The sequence below is a fragment of the Terrapene carolina genome, unplaced genomic scaffold (assembly GCF_002925995.2).
Source record: "Terrapene carolina triunguis isolate 2854851 unplaced genomic scaffold, T_m_triunguis-2.0 Scaffold21, whole genome shotgun sequence".
Classification (NCBI taxonomy): Eukaryota; Metazoa; Chordata; order Testudines; family Emydidae; genus Terrapene; species Terrapene triunguis.
Genome location: NW_020664372.1, coordinates 31598028 through 31616846, shown reverse-complemented (window position 1 = coordinate 31616846; position 18819 = coordinate 31598028). Strand labels below are relative to the sequence as shown.

General features: G+C 44.7%; 2 protein-coding genes across 2 annotated transcripts in view; one reads left to right on the top strand and one right to left on the bottom strand.

The window, feature by feature from the left end:
* The window catches only part of COL4A2 (collagen type IV alpha 2 chain), a 217647-nt gene extending 202528 nt beyond the window's left edge, over positions 1–15119 (bottom strand). The window contains exons 1-2 of the mRNA XM_029910483.1: positions 14931–15119; positions 14667–14727 (exon numbers count right to left, since the gene is read on the bottom strand). Coding sequence (XP_029766343.1) covers positions 14667–14727; positions 14931–14974 — 105 coding nt within the window. The 5' untranslated portion in view covers positions 14975–15119. The remainder of the gene's footprint in view (positions 1–14666; positions 14728–14930) is intronic.
* Positions 15120–15535: 416 nt separating this feature from the next.
* The window catches only part of COL4A1 (collagen type IV alpha 1 chain), a 221258-nt gene continuing 217974 nt past the window's right edge, over positions 15536–18819 (top strand). Inside the window, exon 1 of the mRNA XM_024206140.3 lies at positions 15536–16096. Coding sequence (XP_024061908.2) covers positions 16019–16096 — 78 coding nt within the window. The 5' untranslated portion in view covers positions 15536–16018. The remainder of the gene's footprint in view (positions 16097–18819) is intronic.

Here is an 18819-nt window from a genome sequence, read left to right as displayed (position 1 = left end):
ATACCTAGAGTTTGATAGGTGCATTATATGAATGGAAAAATAATATTTATATACACACATCAAAAGAATTCATTTTTAACAGAGGTCCTGGAAATAGATCAGAACATCTTTTTCCTATTGTTCCCTTGTACCTGGCTCTATCCAATTCAATAGGACAAAGACATCTTTTTGTCCTAGCCTGATTTTTTTAAGTTACTCATGCCAAAACCTGAATTAGTGGTTGCACATCACCTTACACACAGAACGCCTTCCCTAAAATAGTCCATAAGGTCATAACCATTCCTTCTTCAAATCCCTCGAGACCCACTTCTGTTGTGACTCCTACAAGAAATCAGCCAACTCACAAAGAATAGGGTGAGTGGTAGTTGCAAATAGCTGACATATGTTAATTTTCAAAAAGTTTTTAAAAGATGAGAACATCAAGTTGTGCAAATAGCTAGCGTATGTAACTAGATGAACTTATTACCCTTGTCCTCCCTTCTTTCCTATTTTTGGAATGCTTATTTATTTCATCCTGTTTCAAATTAGATTACAAATTCTGTTGGGGGCAGGGACCATGACCTGTTTGTAAAGTACCTTGCAAAATAGAGCCCAATTCCCAACTGGAGCCTTTGGGTGCTGTCATAATACGAATAAATAAAATATAACAGCCAATTAGCTTAAGGACCAAATGTCAAAATGCTGGCCTGTGGGTTGTCATGAGGAGGCCTATGAGTGAAATCCGGGCTCCACTGAAATCAACAGCAAAGCACTCATCGACTTCAGTGGGGTCAGGATTCCACATTCAGAAGTTTTCTGAAAAATTTCCTGTGGACACAAGTATGAAGCAACACTTGTTTTAAATGGGAAGTCTGTATAACTTTGCAACTTCTTCTTTGGAAGAAAGGCCTTTCCTCTGTGACAACAGTAAAGCATTGGCACCATGTAAATCATCAGTATTTTTTACATCATCTTACTACTGACAACACCTTTTGACTTTAATGTAGATAAAAGTAACCCTCTGAAAAAAATTGCAGTTTGCACATGCTCACTAGAGACTTGTTGGAGCTTCAGAGCTAAATTCTCCAAAAATTTTGTATACAATGAGCATGCTCCAACTCAGGGCTGCAGGATTCATGCAAGACTTCCCCTGTAATTGCTAATTCTGACTGTTACAGGGCAGGATGGGGCCAGGCACCAGAACTGAAAGTGGGGAGACTCTTCAATGACCTCCCTCCTAGTGCCTAGGCAGCATGGAGAAGCCATCTGAATCAAAGGCAGAAGGGACAAAAGCTGGACCTGAGGTACGTGCAGAGAATAGATTGGGACAAGGAGCCTGTGCAGGTGGGGGGAGGTACTGGAACTGGAAGCTAGCTGGGAGGAGAGAAAGTGAGATTGGGAAGCGAGTGAGCAGGACACTGGGATTGGCTGGAAAGAAGACTAGCAGGTAGGCTGTGGGAAGATTGGGACTGGCTGCATAGACATATTAGGACTGGGAGTCCTGGGACCAGGTGGGCAGGGTGGGGAAGACTTGGGTTGTCTGGGCAGGGAGACAGACTGGTAGATGGGGTGGTGGGGAGACTAGACTGATTGGGTAGGGAGACAGGGACTGAGATCCAGGGGGAGCAGCGAGACTGAGATTGGACCAGGAGTCAAAGGAGTGTAAAGACTGGGTCTGGCTGGGCAAAGGGGCAGGGACAAGGAACTGGGGAGTACGGAAACTGGGAAGAGGAGCTATAGAGGAGGGTGGAAGACCGAGATTGGATGAGAAGCCTACGATGGGAGACTGGGAGCCAATGTGGGCAGGTGGGGAATGGGGAAACAACCGGAGGCCAGGGAGTGAGAGAAACAGACTGGACAAGGATGGTGGGGGCGGGGACTGAGACAGAGCAACAGGGATTGGGGACCCAGGCATGGGGAAGAAGCAAGACTGGGTTAGATACTATGGTGATGAGCACCATAGAAAAGTCCATGAGGAAGTTAACAATTCTGTGTTCAGAACACTGTATTATGTGTAGTAAATAAGGCTTGGAGGTCACACTTGGAACAATGACAATAAAACAATATACTGAATAGCTACTCATTAAAATGAGCACCATCCATCCAGTGCACTGAATGAGGTGCTGTAGAAAAAATACTGATGATGTTACAAACAAACAACCCTGCCCCCGAAATGGTACCATAATGAATACGCACAAGGGGGCCGAATTTAGGTTGCACAGGCAACCTTAATTCTGGCTTTTCTTAGCTTCAAGTGCTTGATTTTGCAACCATAATGTTCCTTTAATGTAGTTTTTGTATGTAATGTGTACATACATTTATTAATGTTTGTAATTCCATCTAAGATCTTTGGGCAGGGGAGGGGAACAGCTGAATAAGCAAAGTCTTTTCTTCTAGGAGCTTAACTTTTAACAAATTCCTGAATGAACAAGTATGGCTTTTTTTCAGAACAAATATGAAAACCAGGGGGTTGTTGTCCGAACAGCTATATTTGTGTGAGGGGGCTGATTTTTTCTTTTTTAAATGACATCACACGCTCTAGTTAATAATATCATTGTCATCTATTAAAAGTTCAGTATTTATTTCTTGAATGGTCTCTCTTATGGTTCAGTTTTTTATCTGCAGCGGTTCTCAAATGTTAGCAACCCGAAGACCCCCATTTTTATTTAAAAATTTTCACGGACCCCCAAGCCAGCTTCTAATTTTCTCTGGGGGTGCTCAACCCCCACTCAGCCCCATGCCCCGCCCCCACTCCACCCCAACCCCCAACGCCCCACCTTTTCCCACCCCTGCCCCTCCTCTTCCCCACCTCTTTCCACCCCCTCCCGCGAGTGTGTCCCATCGCCATGCCTCCCTCTTCCTCCCAGCGCCTCCTGCACGCTGCTGAACAGCTGTTCCCCGGTGTGCAGGAGGCACTGGGAAGGAGGAGTTGATCAGCAGGGTCGGTGGCCTCGGATGTGACTCATGGACCCCCTGGAGTATCCTCGTGAACCCCCAGGGGTCCATGGACCCCAGTTTGAGAACCAGTGCTCTAAGGAATCTGACTCTCAGCAAAGGTAGAGCTCATTCATAGAAGGCCAGAGTCTGATTCTCCACTTCCACTGGTTGGTTTTACAACAATATAACTCCATTGTTATCAGTGGAGATACTCCTGATCCACATCACATCAATGTGAGTGAATGGAGAATCAGTCCCTTCTCATCTTCCTGCTATTTCTTCCAGGATTTGAAGAAATGGTGAGGTAAATTTAGTCTGAACACCAAAGAAGGATGAAATATTCAGGGGGGCATTTCTCAGCCCCTCAAAAACTTTAGCCATATTCAGTTCAGCTAGTATGTCTAATTTCCTCATAAAATGTGATTTCAATCTAAATAAGGGCCAAATTTTGCTCTGTTACAATGTGCATAAATGAGGAGTAACTCCAAGTCAATGAAATTACTGAGAACAGAATTTGGCCCAAGTTTGCAACAGCTCTATGTCATCCCACTAACATTTACATTTTACAGAGTTCATTACAATGGCCCTAAGTCTTCCACCTCTCTCCTCTTTTCTCCTTCAAATATTCTTCCCTTTGCTTCTTACCTTTGTGTGGTGCACTCGAAGGACCAGATTCTTCCACCCTTACTCACACTGAGGTGGTTACATCATGAGGAAGGGTGGTAGAGTCATACAAATATAGGGCTGGAAAGGACCATTTGCCCCATAGTTTTATTATTTATCCGTCTTTATCATTTTTCTTCTTCTTTTTCCTATGTTGGGTTATTTTTCTCTCCTTGATTCCACAGGTCAAATGCATCCCTGGTGCAACTTTGCTGAATTAATAGAGTTACACATGCGGGATGATTTTGGCCCAGAGTCTCTACTTTTGGCCCTATTTGTGTTCATTTTAGCATATGTTATTTTCTTTAAGTGTCTACGACTTGCAGTCTGTTTTTGCATAGTCTTTGTATAATATATTCACTCTCATGTCACCTCAATTCCTTCTATGCATCTTCTTTTCTGTGACTCTACTGTTCCCATCTGAGGGCACCATAAGGGTGTAGCTAAAATGAAAAGTAGCCCCTATTTAAAACCATGTAAAAGAAAATGCTAAAATGGCACCTAAACCTCTAGAAAGGTGTAGAGTTTTAGTAATCCATGCACCAAGAGATGTAATGACATTATTCTGTTGTGGGAGGACAGGGACAAGATAACAGTTAGTGCTGGGGGAAGATAACATAGTTTAAAAAGGCTGTGCATGAACAGAAAACCTATTGCAAGAAGTCTAGGAAGCACAGAAAGAAAGGAGATCTGTACATTTTGATAAATTTGGGATAGGTACCCAAAGTTCTGTTTGCTTAAACAAACTGAGAATTTAAATTTGTGTAAGTTCTCCTGACACATACTACAGTACTTACTACAACTTCAAGCTATTTCTATGTTAGAGAGAGCTGTGGTCCAGATCCACTCAATTTTTTGTCTCTTCTTCCTGATTTTTCCATAACTCACATCCACCCTAAAACTTATACCCTTTCCTTCTTCTCTGTCCCAAGACACTTTCTTCTTGTCCAAACCCTAAACATTCTCCTTCCTACTCCTTTAGTCTTCCTTTCCTGCCCTCCACCCCCAACATTCAGACAAGCAGGTGGAACCAGCCTGGGAATTCTCCGAAGCAACTCACAAAATTCTAATGAATTAATCCTCATAATAAGTCTATTACATGTAAATATTATGATACATATACGTACACATACAGGGAGTGAGAGGGAAGATGAAGGATGGAGGTAACCCAAAGTTACATAGAAGTTCGGGGGCCCAGCCAGGAATAGAACTGTGCTCTCCTGAATCCCACTTCTGTGCCAGATCCACCAGACCAATCTTCAGTAGTGCTGCCAGCTACCCACTCACAGTCACTCATATACTACTGCCTCACCCACTTACATTCATCCTGCTGGCCCTGGAGAAATAATGGCTCAACTTTCACTCCATCTTAGGCCTTGTCTACGTTATGGGGGTAATTCAACCTAACTTACACAACTCCAGCTATGTGAATAATGTAGCTGGAGTTGACATAGCTTAGATCAACTTATTGCGGTGTGTACACGTACTGCATCGACGGGAGACACTCTCCTGTTGACTTCCCTTACTCTTCTCTTTCCGATGGAGTACCGGAGTTGATGGGACAGCGATCTGTGGTCGATTTAGCGGGTCCTCACTAGACCCGCTAAATCGACCCCAGGTGCATCGATCACCGCAGCATCGATTCTCGGTAAGTGTAGATATGCCCTAAGAGTCTAATGTCACTGCTACTACATTTGAACCCTAGGTGATCCCCAGCAGTGAAAGCACTGGCTTACGTGTGCCAAGTGCTTGCCCTTTCTACCCCTCACCTTCTGCTGTTTGAATTTGACATGTTATAATGATATGCATTATAGTATATCCCATACTGCATAGCACAGTAGCGTACTAAGTTTTGTCAAGAGGAGATGACTAGCAAAAGGGACATGTGACATTAGGCATCTTAGCTCCTTGGTCCTCTCCTTCCCTGGCTTCACTTTTCTCTGGTAACAAAATCTCAGTGGATCCAAAATCTGTTGCACTCAATGTTCCCTCTCAAACCAGGGTGCAGATGGATCCAACTTTAATCTTCCACAGAGGATAAGCAACCACCTAAGAAGCCAAAAAGCTGCTATGACTTGAGTGCGAAATAGAATAGTAACTATTACAAAACCTGCTTCAAAATACTCTGAAAACTAATACCTCCTACTTCCTAAATTGTTATACCAACTTATTACACAAAAATAATCACACAGATTTTCAAAAGATGCAGTCATAAAAGTCTGTAAAAAATGTAGGATAAGCCAAAGTATTATGTATGATACCCTAAAAAACCCAACTGGCCAAATCATACTTGCCTTTGCACAGGTGCATAAAGTCTCACTCTCATTTGGGCACCTGTGCAGGAGCAGCCATAAACCAGGTCTTTATAGTCCATTAGCACAAGGGGTGGAGGAATGGTAGGGCCTGATCTAAAGCTCATTGAAATCACTGGAAGTCTTTCTGTGGAATACAGTGGACTTTGGAACAGGCCCTTAGTGCCCCAGACATTCCAAAAAGGACTGGGCCATGTCCCCACCCTCCCCCACTTATTGGCAGACAGTATAATATGGCCTGGGATATTTAAAAAGTTCCCAGCATGATGTTCACTAACATCTTTGCAACACAGCATCTAACTTCTCAGGGTTTTCCTCTTGGAGAGAAGAATTGATTACATTTAAAAAGGCAATTTATTTATAAATGTTACTTTGATTTTTAACATAAACCAGTATCTTTAAGTGCTCACTCAATCTACAGGTTAGGATTGTGCTCAAATGAAGATATTTATCATTTTATCCATAAGTTAATTTCCCACATTTGTGTGCCATGGGTGTTACACTAATGTCTTCTTTTCCACATATCTGGTGGCTTTTCTTGGGCCACAAAGGAAGATAATTAGGGCTGTCAAGAGATTAAAAAAATTAATCGCGATTAATCACGCTGTTAAACAATAACAGAATACCATTTATCTAAATATTTTTGGATGCTTTCTACATTTTCAAATGCATTGATTTCAATTACAACACAGAATACGAAGTGTAAAATGCTCACTTTATATTTATTTTTATTACAAATATTTGCACTGTAAAAAACAAAAGAAATAGTATTTTTCAATTCACCTAATACAAGTACTGTAGTGCAATCTCTTTGTCATGGAAGTGGAATTTACAAATATAGAATTATGTACAAAACATAACTGTTCTGTAAATATCCCTTTATCAATTTTGTGGAGGGGCTGCCTGATGCTTTTGACGATGACCGTTTGTTTCCTACCAATAAAGTAAAAAATATGATTATCGTAGACGATCTGATGAACTCTGCTTGTGAAAGCGATGAAATCGAGAAAGCCTTACCAAGTACGTGCATCACAGGAACCTGAGCATTATGTATAAAGTTCAGAATGTATTTTGTCAGGGAAGAGTCGCACGATTAACCTAAACCAGGGCTTTGGAGCGGAGCCCGGAGCTGGAGCACCGAGCAGCTCCGCAGCAGTGGAGCTGCAGGTTTTTGCCTGGAGCTGGAGCGGAGCTGGAGCACAGCTCCAAAGCCCTGACTAAACACAAAGCACATGGTTCTGTTCAAAAACTCCAGGGATAAATTACGAATCGCTCGCTCGGCAAATGTACACCGGCAAAGCTCAATACTTTCTAGAAGCTTTTGAGGATGCTACCGAAAGACCTTATGGTGACCTGGTGGTAGATTTAAATGCTTCCACACCAGAAGCTTATAGACTAAGAACTGGTCTTTTCCCTCCAGACTGGCCAGTGGTTTATACTTTTAAAAGAACAACAGCAATGGTATAAAAAGGGATGAATTATCAGCAGGCCCCTTTTTAACAGCTGGGGTTGCTGACCAAAAACATGTCTATCTGCATGAAGAGAAACCTGGTCCTTTTAAAATTACTTAGCAAATTGTCTCCGCAGCAAAGGAGGGCTGTACTATGTTCGGCCTCTGACGATTTAGTAGTGGCCATCTCAGAAATAGCACTCAATACCTTAAAAGGAAACGTACCTTTGACCCAGAATCAAGTGCACGGGCTGAAAAAGAGACGCATGCTTATAAAAACTTGGGGTAATAAAAGGGTTTCACTTAAAAGAAAGAAGCATCTGGTGAAGCAGTCTGTGGGGTTTATTGGACCTCTGTTAAGTTCTGCTATCCCTCTGATAATGGGGCTTTTGACTTATTGATAATGGAGTATGCAGAAAAAAAATGTACTTGGTGCCCAGCCACCAGTTGGAGCAATTAAGGGCTCCCCCTCCGTCAGAGGAAAATATCAGAACAACCGCAACTTGCTTACTGGATGCTGAAATGAAGTCTGTTCTTCAAAGAACTGACTTAGCCGAATATGAAAAGGCTAAACTTTACAGGTGTGTGCTTCAAAGGTACCTAACGTACGTGAAGCAGAGTGATGCGGATAAAGGGAAAATAAGTCTGTTTCTACCGGAACAGGAACAGAGTGTGACTGCCAAACCCCCAGAAACACCAAAGACCTCAGACTCTGTTGCTCAGGAGGTGCTGGATAACGTGAATAAGTGTTATAAGAAAAATGCATTAGTATGGCTAAATAAGCTTGGTCAGGATAAAAATATCTCTTCATGGAATGATAAAGGGGCTTTTGTGCACAAAGATTCTGTGGTTAATGGTTCTAACATGCTCGTCTTAGTCAGGGCCGTCACCCAGATGCGCTCTGTTCCTAGCACACATGTACCTAAAGGATGGGATGTGTTTATGAATGCCATGGCGGAACTGAGTGTACCATCTTCCATCATGGGCAACGCGGCCAACAGAGATCTTTTGGAATGCCTGAAGGCCTCGACCGCCGACACCAGGGTGGATCAAGAAACCGTAACCCCTTTTTTGCCATCTAAAAATGAAAATTGGCTAAAAGATCCAAATGGCTCAGTGTGTGATGTTTTTCCATGTTCTAAAATTTTTAAAACTGGTAACGTTTTGCTTATATAAAACATTTCTATACTTTTTAAAAACATAATTGTGTACTTTTTCTGAATTGGCCATTGTTAAAAAAAAAAAAAAAGAACAAAAACCCAAACATCAATTGTCTTTAAACCCCTCACATCGGGTGCTTTATTGGATAACATGACTATGAAAATCATTGCAAGATACACGTCTGGGTTTGTTGAAACATGTTTTGAGCGAGGCTAGGCATGCCCAAGAATTTAAATTTATTTTTTACAAAATTCATCGCCATCCGGTCATTTTGCACTAAGTCGTTAGAATACAATTTTAAAATCCGGTCAAAAGATAAACCCTTGCTACGATGATGTAAGAAAACCACTCAGTGATAGCCGCAGGAAACGGAGTGGGGATCTTGTAATTGTCTATTGTGAAACACAATGTCTGTGGCATTTTTGTTTAAAAATTTCATAATGCTTCTAGGAAACACCACACTGTTCGAGGTGTGCCCATATGAGTCAAAAAACTCTCCACGGTTATGCTCCGCCAGATACAAGGCGAGCCAGTGTTCACCCGGTTGGTTGTGTGGATGCGTGTTGACCACTAAACCTAGGGGTCTCTGAGACAGCTTGCCGCCAGGGAGCCAATCGCAAGTGAACACATCTAAGAAATTCTTTTTTGTGTAAGGGTCCGTTGATAAGACACGTGAGAGCTGCACGGTGTCCATCTTCACCTGTAGTCAAACAGAACATTTCTCCTCTGATTTATTTCTATGAAGTTGTCAAAAACCCCATACACGACGGTGATCGTCAAAGCCTTCCCAAAACGTATTTCTGCTCTCAGGTTCCCGGTTTTAATCAGGGAATAGCGATCGGCGCATTCCTGGTCGGGAGACAGGTCAAAGGCAAACAAGGTGTAACCCTGTGCAAACTCCTCACGGTCGATTAACAGACATCTTTCATGTGTTTACCAGCCGTCTGGTACCAGATTCATGTATTCTCTCACGCAGTATACTGCCTCGAAGTCTGGTTGCAAAGGCTTGATTTGTATCTTCACCATCCACATACAAGGCCACAAAATTAATATTGTAATGTTTAAAATTAAAGGGGTTTTTAGCTTAACTTCTGCTAAAGGCATCATTATCCACAAACCCTAGGACAAGCATTTTGGGTAACTGTCCCAAGAACAGGTTCTCCTGGTTACTGACCCTGCTGCCTGCAGGGATGCTAAACACTTTCATTCCCGCACAGTCCAAGGGGTATTTAGCATTAGCAGTAAGCAGGGCCTCCGCATGCCCCAGACAGACGCTCAGGGCCACCTGTACTTTCTTCACAAAAAGGGACGCTGATACAATGTGCAGTTTAAAGCCTTCAGCCGGACTGCCCATTAAACAGAAAGCATCTTTACTGCGCATCAGTTTAAATTTCACATCCACTCCGTTCAACAAAAGTTTTCCTTGAAAAAACAGGTCGCTGTGTAGATGCCCCAGGGGCTTTACCATCCTGCTCTGGGCCGTCAGCTTTGCACGCCTCACAAAACCTAGATTCCCGCCATCCAACTCCATTTCTTCGTGTTGTCTGGTAGTGTTTTTGTAAAACAGGCCACTGGAAAATTGTGTGGTGAGGGTGTCGTCGCTGTAATTGAGCTCCGATTCTATAAAGGCCCTGTAAGGGTAACAGTTGTTGCTTTGGCTTAGGAGGCGGTCTCCCAGTGTGACAACCAACTGACTAAAAATAGAGGCCACGGGATCATTCACCAGGGCCACCTCAGCGTCCTTGGCGAGTTCAATTCCGTCTCCTTTTACAATCTTGCAACATAGGTACATCTGTGTGTTGTTTAAATCCATGTAAACTATGCCATTCCCTGCTTTGAAAAAGTCTATGGGGGGCAGCCTCCTTAATGGCTGATAGAGGCGGCACCTCGGTGTAGATGCTTTTCTCGATGTTGGTTTGCGTAGGGGCTATTTGGAACAAGTCTAGTTTGGATTTGGTGCACTCCTCAGACCCGCAGTGAACAAAAGCCATGTTGATTAAAATCTCTCTCTTATCAGGCGGAGAGCGTCTCCTCTTTCGTCCAGGCTTCCTCTTGGACTTTCGCTTATGGCCGGCCCTGCGCGTCAAAGCCCTTCTTTTAAAGGGTTTCGGGGACCTGTGCGTCGTGGGTATGACACATTTCTCTTTCTCCTTTTAATGTACATCAGCCCCGATACCTCCTGTGAAGCTGAACTCCTCACCTTCTCCAGAACAGCATGGGAGACGTGGCCTACCATGTCTTTAGCTATGTTTTGAGCAGTGGTTTTTACGCGGGGTTTAATAGTCTCCAGCCCCCTCCTCAAAAGCGGTATGGCTTTTTGAAAGAGGCTATGGAATATTCCGCCCACGCCAGCCCCGTAAATCACGGGGGACCCATGATATCCAGGAAGGGTGTATCCAGTCTGGGCTTTGTAATAGTTCCTATAGATGGTGGGGTCGCAGTAATTTTTTAGGATCGGCATAATAGTGTTTTGATTTTTAGAAATCTCGCTCTCACTGGGGACGCAGGTGCAGCTTGACAATCACCTTACTGAAGCGAAATGAAACGTGTCTGTTCTGATCTGTCTTTATTTCAATGGTGATGGTGTCGATGTGGTGTTTACTGACAGGGATGTAATGAGGTTTATCGTAGGTGATGGTGACAAACTCGTTGTTCCTTCCTCGGACGGGGAAGCAGCGTAACAGGGGAACAGAAAAGTCCCCCACAGACTGGTGTTCTACGATATCCGTGTACAGATACAAGGAGTTGAAACCCCCTGTGATGTCTGCCAAGAAGGGGATATTTTGGATGCTGTGCTTAGGGCCCAAACCCAGAATGTTATCCGCCGGTAGAAAACACATAAGTAAAATTGGTGGATTTAAGTCTAACTTTTCTACCCACCAGGTCGTAGTTCATGACCACCTCAGGCAGTCCTGGGTGACAAGCACAGTATTGTTCATATGATCAGTAATTCAGGTAGGGACGAGTAATAACCTCGTTGTAGGATGAAACTCCACGTCATATCTCCAAAGGTGATTTTGAAAGGGGTGTCTTCGTTGATAGTGTTCCAGCTGTGCGGGTATTGTATTTCCACTAACCCCACCTCCCATGCACCCGGGAGATCCAAGGGTTTAATTAGCTGTATTGTAAAGTTCGAGCTGGTGTTTTGGGGAAAAGCCCCAGAGCTGGCATTGCTGGGCAAAGTGATGTAAAACCCACCATCGCTTATTTCTCTCTCTCTCTCTCTTTGCAGGAGGAATAGTTTTTGTTCGCGTCTCAATGTTACAGAGTTGAGAAGCTTCCACCCAGCTATTAAACTTATCAGGCCACCCCAACCATTTCACCAGTAGCTGCTTTTTTCTCCCTTTCCTTTCTCCATTAGAACTTTTTCAATCCTGTAAATCCTGTCTTGTTTGGGGTTTAATTTTTGTAATTCTTCAGGATAAAAAGATCCAGTAACTGTCTCACCCTCATAATCTTTTAATCGGTATACAGGTCTCTGGCCCCTGGTTAAGGCTTCATACACTATGAATATCACATCGGTAAACATCTGTTCATAACCTTTTTCAAAAGCTCCTTTGGTTTTAGATAGTCTCACGTGGTCACCTTTTCTAAAAGGGGCAACAATCAGTTTTTAAAACCGTCTCTGTAAACCATTTTACATACCTTCAGAGAATTTGAAGGGTTAACATCAACAGGTCTGGTACGTATAGTTCTGTGAAAGCTCTGGTTGTAACTCGTTATAAAGTCAGGTGACACATCAATGTAGCAAAAGTTGTTATGGGCTGTAAAATATCTCCACATCCTAGTTTTTAAAGTTCTGTTAAATCGCTCCACAACCCCTGCTTTGACTTCATTATTAGTAACAAAATGGTGAACACCATGCCGCTTTCACAATCTGCTTTAAGGTTTGTTTAAAAATTCTTTCCCCCGATCTTTGAGGCACGCAACCTTCGCTGAAAATAGCTTTAAAGGCCTTGGATACCTCACCACTCGTCTTATCTTTTAGGCCTAAGGCCCAGTCTGTTAAGATGTACTTAAAACCGCTGTTGTGTTTGGAGAACCAGTGCATATCCACAAAATCTGCCTGCCATTATGCATCCACATCTGAAACAGTGGTCTTGTTTCTTTTAAAATGTATTCGAGCCAGTTTGTGTAAAGTGTAAGCATCCTGGTCTGAAAGCCAAGCTGTTACCTGTCTTCTATTTAAAGTTTTACTATGCTTTTTGGCCACTTGAAAAAGAGGGTTCACCCCGTCAAAGTCCCAACTTCCCTGGGGGTGTAATATATTTTCTTTAACAGAGCCGTCTGCATAGACATGACTGTTCCTTGTACCGTCTTTTACTAACTTGAGTATGGAAGGGACACATTCATATTGACACATTTAAACAAGTTTTATTAATCACCTGGTTTAACACGACCTTTTACAGCTGCCTGTGAAAATGGTCACCCTACCATGAGGGAGTCTGAGCTGGTTCATTCTTCCATTTTGTCCTTTTCCAGATTTTCCTCTTGAGATCTGTGTCTCAGACATGAGCAAAAACAGCTGATGCACGATATATTTACTCCCACAGGGCTACCGATGTGTAAGTTCTCAAAGGCCTCTAGAAAGGCATCGTTGAGCAGTTGAGAGATTTTCAGAAAAGAAACAGCGTAAGCACCCCACTGCTTGTTTTTAGATTCACGCAATCCCAGGTCAGTTCCTAACCCCATTACACCCCATTCTCGACCATCACTTCTTAATCATTCATTTACCTGAGCAATGTCTTTTCCGTTCACCTTGTCCGCTGGTGACTCTCCCAAGCCATGATCGCATTCCACCTCCAGGGGGGTGGATGACGAGAGGCCGTCACACTCATCGGGGTGCCTCAAGAGGGCTTGGGTTTCAGGGTTGGGTTCCGACGTATCCATCAACGGTTGACTCAAAGGGCCCTTCTCGGAACTGTCGCTGATGTAGCACTTTCTCCGCACAAAGTCCGAAGTTCTCACGGGAGTGGTGAAGGAGTCCATATTTCCTCTCAGCCTTTCCATGATTTCTAAAACACGCGTTCTTGGTAAGAGATGGCCTCTTCTGCCTGGCGCTAGGACTTATGGGGTGATGGTGCTGCGCTCTGATTGGCAGAGGGCGGTGGAAGGAGTAGTTAGAGGGGTCACACGACCCTCTTCTGGGCAGTTCATCCCATCCCAGAACCTGCCCTATTTTGGTCAAATCTGCTCTCGGGGCAGTCCTCTGTGTCCAAAACCCATCTTGATTGGTAGAGCGTGGTGAGAGGAGTTCTTAGAGGGGTCACACGAACCACTTCTGGACGGGTCACCCTGCCCCAGAATTCCCCCGATTGGTCAAATTTCCTCTCGGGGGTGATCCCCAGCAGTTGAAACCCCCCCTGATTGGTAGAGGGCAGTGCGAGGAGTTCTTAGAGGGGTCACATGACACACCTTGCTTCTGGTCATGTGTCTGGTTTGACCCCCCCAAGTAATACCCCCATGAGGTGGGACTTCTGGTGACAGGTGGACGGGGCTTAAGGGGTCAAGGGGCGGGGTTAACATTTGATTGATGGTAGGGCCCTTATACTATTGAGGTGAATTGCAAAATACTATTTATTTTGTTTATCATTTTTACTGTGCAAATATTTGTAATAAAATAATATAAAGTAAGCACTGTACACTTTGTATTCTGTATTGCAATTGAAATCAAATATATTAGAAAAACATCCACAAATATTTAATAAATTTCAATCAGTATTCTATTGTTTAACAGTGCGATTAAACCTGCGATTTATCACGATTAATGTTTTTGAGCTAATCACATGAGTTAACTGCGATTAATTGACAGCACTAAAGATAATCTTGGGCTAATTTTTGTAATGACTTGCTATTGCTTTAAACAAATAATCTGATTTGAATGGGTGTAAGGATGGAATGTGGCAAGCCCCAAAAGGCAATCCAGTATAGTGAAGGATGCTGAACTCTAGGGCTTTCTGTTACACCATTTATTGAAGATGCTAATGTGTAAGTGATCTGCTGGCTGTTATTTTTTTTAATGGAAATGACAGATAGATCAGGCATTTGGCAAAGAAGAATGCAATTTCTTAATTCTCTAGCCCCTCAAATAAAAATGCTGTGGATTTTTCCCCTTCCCTTTTCCCTCTCTCTCCTCCAATGAAGGGATAAGACATTTAACTTACAGCTTTTACTCTGCCAGTTAACAGTGAGGTCAACACCAAGAGCAGCACGACCTGCATAGCCCTGTACAGAAAGGAGAAACACAACAGCATTCAGTATTTGTACTGCTGTAGCACTCAGAGTGTGATATAGCTTTACAGGCTACTGTGAAGAAAAGGCCCCTACCCTACATTTGAAGAGAATTTTGTCCCCATGTTGGCAATGATTAGAAGTGCCCATCATAACAAGTACTTGAAATAAGTATGGAGAGGATAGAAGCTACTTACTGCCAAAGGGCACGACGTGAGAGGAGGGACCGCGAGCTTCTCATCCTTGCTTCCTCTCCCGTGCTGTGCAGGGCTCCCAGCAGCAAAGCTTTCCTGTTCCAGGAAACCCCCTGGATCCAGCGCGAGAGGGAGAAATACAGTTTGAGAGAGGAGTAAGGAATGTGCAGGTCACACACCCTGCATGCAGGGAACAGTCCTGTGCACACAGGAGTTAGGCTACATGGGCTGAGCTAGGTCTTTCCCATTAACCTAGCGATTCCCATCTCCGTGTTCCTGGCGGCTCGATGCAAGGGGCACTCCCCAAGCGGCACGAGAATGCTGCCCTGGAGGGACGCACGAGGTACAACGCGGCTTTGGAAAGGAAACGATAGTCCCAGCCCCCCGCTAACTGTCCCCAGGCACAGCCTTGCCCTTCGCAGGGGCTCTGCCGACCCGAGTCTCCGCTCATCTGGCCACCGGAGCGCACGCCTCGCCCGGGCGCCAGCCAAACCTCTGCCAACAGGGAGCGCCGGGCCAGCCCCACGCCAGGTGTGAGCTCCCAGCGATCAGAGCAGGGCTGAGCGGTTCCGGCTCTCCTCACCCCCCATAGCGTGTCCGATACTCACCTCTCTGCTCCCACCTCTCTAGGCTTCCCAGGCCGGGCGCATTCGCCTTGCAGAGCCGGTCTCCCGCAGCAAGGCGAGGGGCTGGAGTCTGACCGGCCGCCGAGTCCTCCCAGCCCGCAGCGTGGGGTGGATTTTGTGGGGTGAGGCGGGAGCCTGCCCCCTTCCTTCTGCCGGAGGAGCGGGACTGGCCGGCCGGAGGTGGGCGATGCAGAGGGGACGAGACACTGGCCAGCCTCGCAGGATCTCCTCCCAGTAGCCACCGCCCGCGAGGGGAGGGGGCAGCGGCAGCCGCCCACAGATTGGGGATGTGGGCAGCCCTCGCCTCTTTGGCTTTAGAGGCGCTGCAGCCGGGGCAGAGGAGAGACGCGCGCGGGGCCCGGGAGTTGCGAGCGGCCAGGCGCTGAGCACGCAGCGCTTCCCGGCTCAGGGCGCTCGGTCCCTCTCGTTCGCTCGCTCGGGGCGCGCCGCGGGGAGAGCGGCAGGATGAGGCTGTGGCGAGGCGTGGGGCTGGTGCTGGCTGCGCTCCTGCTGAGCGAGGAGCCCGGCGAGGTGTTCGCCGCGGTGAGTATCCCGGTGCGGCGCACACTGCCCTCGTCCCCTCCCGGAGAGCCCCCGGGCCAAATCTGGAGCAAAACCCCGGGTCCGATCCTGCTTCACTCCCAGCCTTTAGGCTAACGGGGCACAGTGAGGACCCTGGGGGCGAGTTACTTGTGTAGGGTGGATGGAGGAGAAGGGGGTAGAGAGAGGGACCAGTGTGGCTGGATGGGATTTCACAGGATGCAAAAGGACTCTAATACGGGTGCTGAGTGCCCCCCGGCTCCCGCCGATTTAGCCCGGACCTCGCTTTAAAAAGTGATGCAGCACCAGCAGCAAAGTGCCTTTCTCCTCTGGCTGCTCTTGCCCGCCTGGGTGTGGGGATATTCAGGTGCCACTCGCTGGTAGATCTGGTCCTGTGTCTGTATTGATTTACACGGGGGTATTTTCACTCACTTCTGAGGCACCTCCTGGCCTGTGAGCGTTCATTTCCCACAGAGAAGTAGCATAGCAACATGTTGCGATTCCTAGGCACGCAGCGAAGGTGGTCAGTGCAGTAACCGTCCTGTGTGAGTCTCTGAAGGCTACACACACACGTACGTTAAATTTCTCACTGTAATCCCGAGCCTGGGGTGGTCCATGCTGGACCCGAAGCAGGGACCACTTGGCTACTCCTAAGGAATTTGCGTGGAACCTCCAGTATCGTCGCTTTCCCACGCCTTTCCGAGGATCACTGAAGCTACAGAGGAAACATAAGGGGCATGCTTAATGGTTAGAAAACACTCTATGCCCATGCATTAAAAGGGTGGGATTTTTTAAAAATAAAGCTGGGAACCCAAATCTGTATACAGGATGCTTTCCTAGTTCATCATTACCCCCTGCCACCGGCTATGTGCTGAAGAACTAGAGATATCAGATTGCAGCAAAGGTTCTAGTGGTCAGACCCCCGCCCCCCATAGTCTTTCCCTAACAAAACAAAAGTTCCAGCTGCAACCAGTTCAACTTGCTATGAAGGTGTCTCCTCAAGTAACTGCTTTTATCATACAGCTTTTTCTGGGATCAGCTGTCAAACTCCTCAAGTTAGGACACTTAATTTCTTAACATTCTTGAAATATGTTGAATGGAATCACTTCCCTTAAGAGTATGTAGTAAATCTGATGACTAATGTAGAAGAATTTATTAATCTTTTTTATCATCTCCTTGATTTCTTGTACTAATTTTAGTTCTATATTGTAATAGTTGAGTTCAGTTCTTGTTGCATAAGGCTTCAGACTTCTGATAACTAAAGATGGGCATATGATTATACATGATCTGTTTTCTGATTTGCTAGAAAATTAGATCTAGTATTGGTAAGTTAATCAGAAAGGAAATAAGGAACATTTCTCCTTATTTTTCACAGATTTAATATAGGATTTCATTTTTTGTTTAGTTATGTTGACATCTAAAGATATGGAGAAGTTTTGTATCTTGAGTCAATCCAAAAGTAAGGAAAATACACTCCAGTGAAATCTGATTTCTTATCTGATGCTCTTTATCTGCTAATAGCAGAATTACTATGGTTCCAGAATCTCAGCAAGTTTTCTTACCTATTCGAGGATTAGTATTTTACTAATAGGCCTCTTCCATTATGTACCCATCACTTTGACATTATACTCTCTCCTCCCACCCCACATCTCAGGACAGTATTTAGTTCATTCCTATGTCATACTACATAATATGTCAATTCACATTGGCGTTCTAGGTTTGATATTCTTAAAGATATGAGAATCTGTCTTTAAGCTTCCAACTTGTCAAATGTCTAATAAAATCAATAATTTCACTTTTATATTTTAAATGTTTTGAGTTCTTGTGTAAATAGAACTCTATGAGCAAATTGATTCTCTGAGATTGACCTCTAAATGTAAGGCAAATTGTTCTAATAACCTCATGACTCTGGCTGAGGAAGCTAGTAATCATTTCAGTTTCATTCATTAACTAGCCTTTCTTTCAACATTGCATTAACTGCACAAGATAAACTGGCAAGTGTCATGCCACAAGGAAACAGAAGCATGCTTTGGAAGTTAAAATTTGTGCAGTTCTGTTAACCAGATAAAAGTTAAGCCTCAGACAGCTGCTTTTTGTTGAGCCAACTCACTGGTATAGATATGTCTTTATTAAGGGGCACACGCAAGCTGTCCTAATGGGTTTGGGCATTGTTGTGGGCTCACTATGACAGGGGTGCTGTTGGGCTTCCTTTTCCTGGGCACTAAGCCATCAATCATTATGTCTGGATGTTTATTTACCACACCCATGGGAGTGGTTGACTGTACTTTTACAGCTGTAGCGATTGGTAGAGCTGGCCTATAAACTACAGTGCTTGCCTGGGACTCAAGGTCTTCAGATGAGCAGGGCCCCAAATGGTCCATTGCTTTGCATATGCTTAAAATACAGTTCTACTGAAAAAATGACTGTGAAATTGTCAGTTTGGTGTTCTACATTTATTGTGTTTCTGATTCCAGATCAAATGTGTTCAGTTTACAAGTAAAGAACTTTTTTGTTTTTTCCTAGTGGTCCTGCAAATTTGACCTAAGTTCTGAGGCCTAGATCCACAAAAGGTCTTAAATGCCTATGTCACAGTTTTAGGTACCATTGTGATCCACAAAACCCCCTCTCCGCTACTGTCTAAGCTATAGCTACACTTCTGGGGGCATGTAGCGTATAGTCACTACACTAGTGGTGCCAGAACAGGGCAGCTCAGGGGGCCATAACCC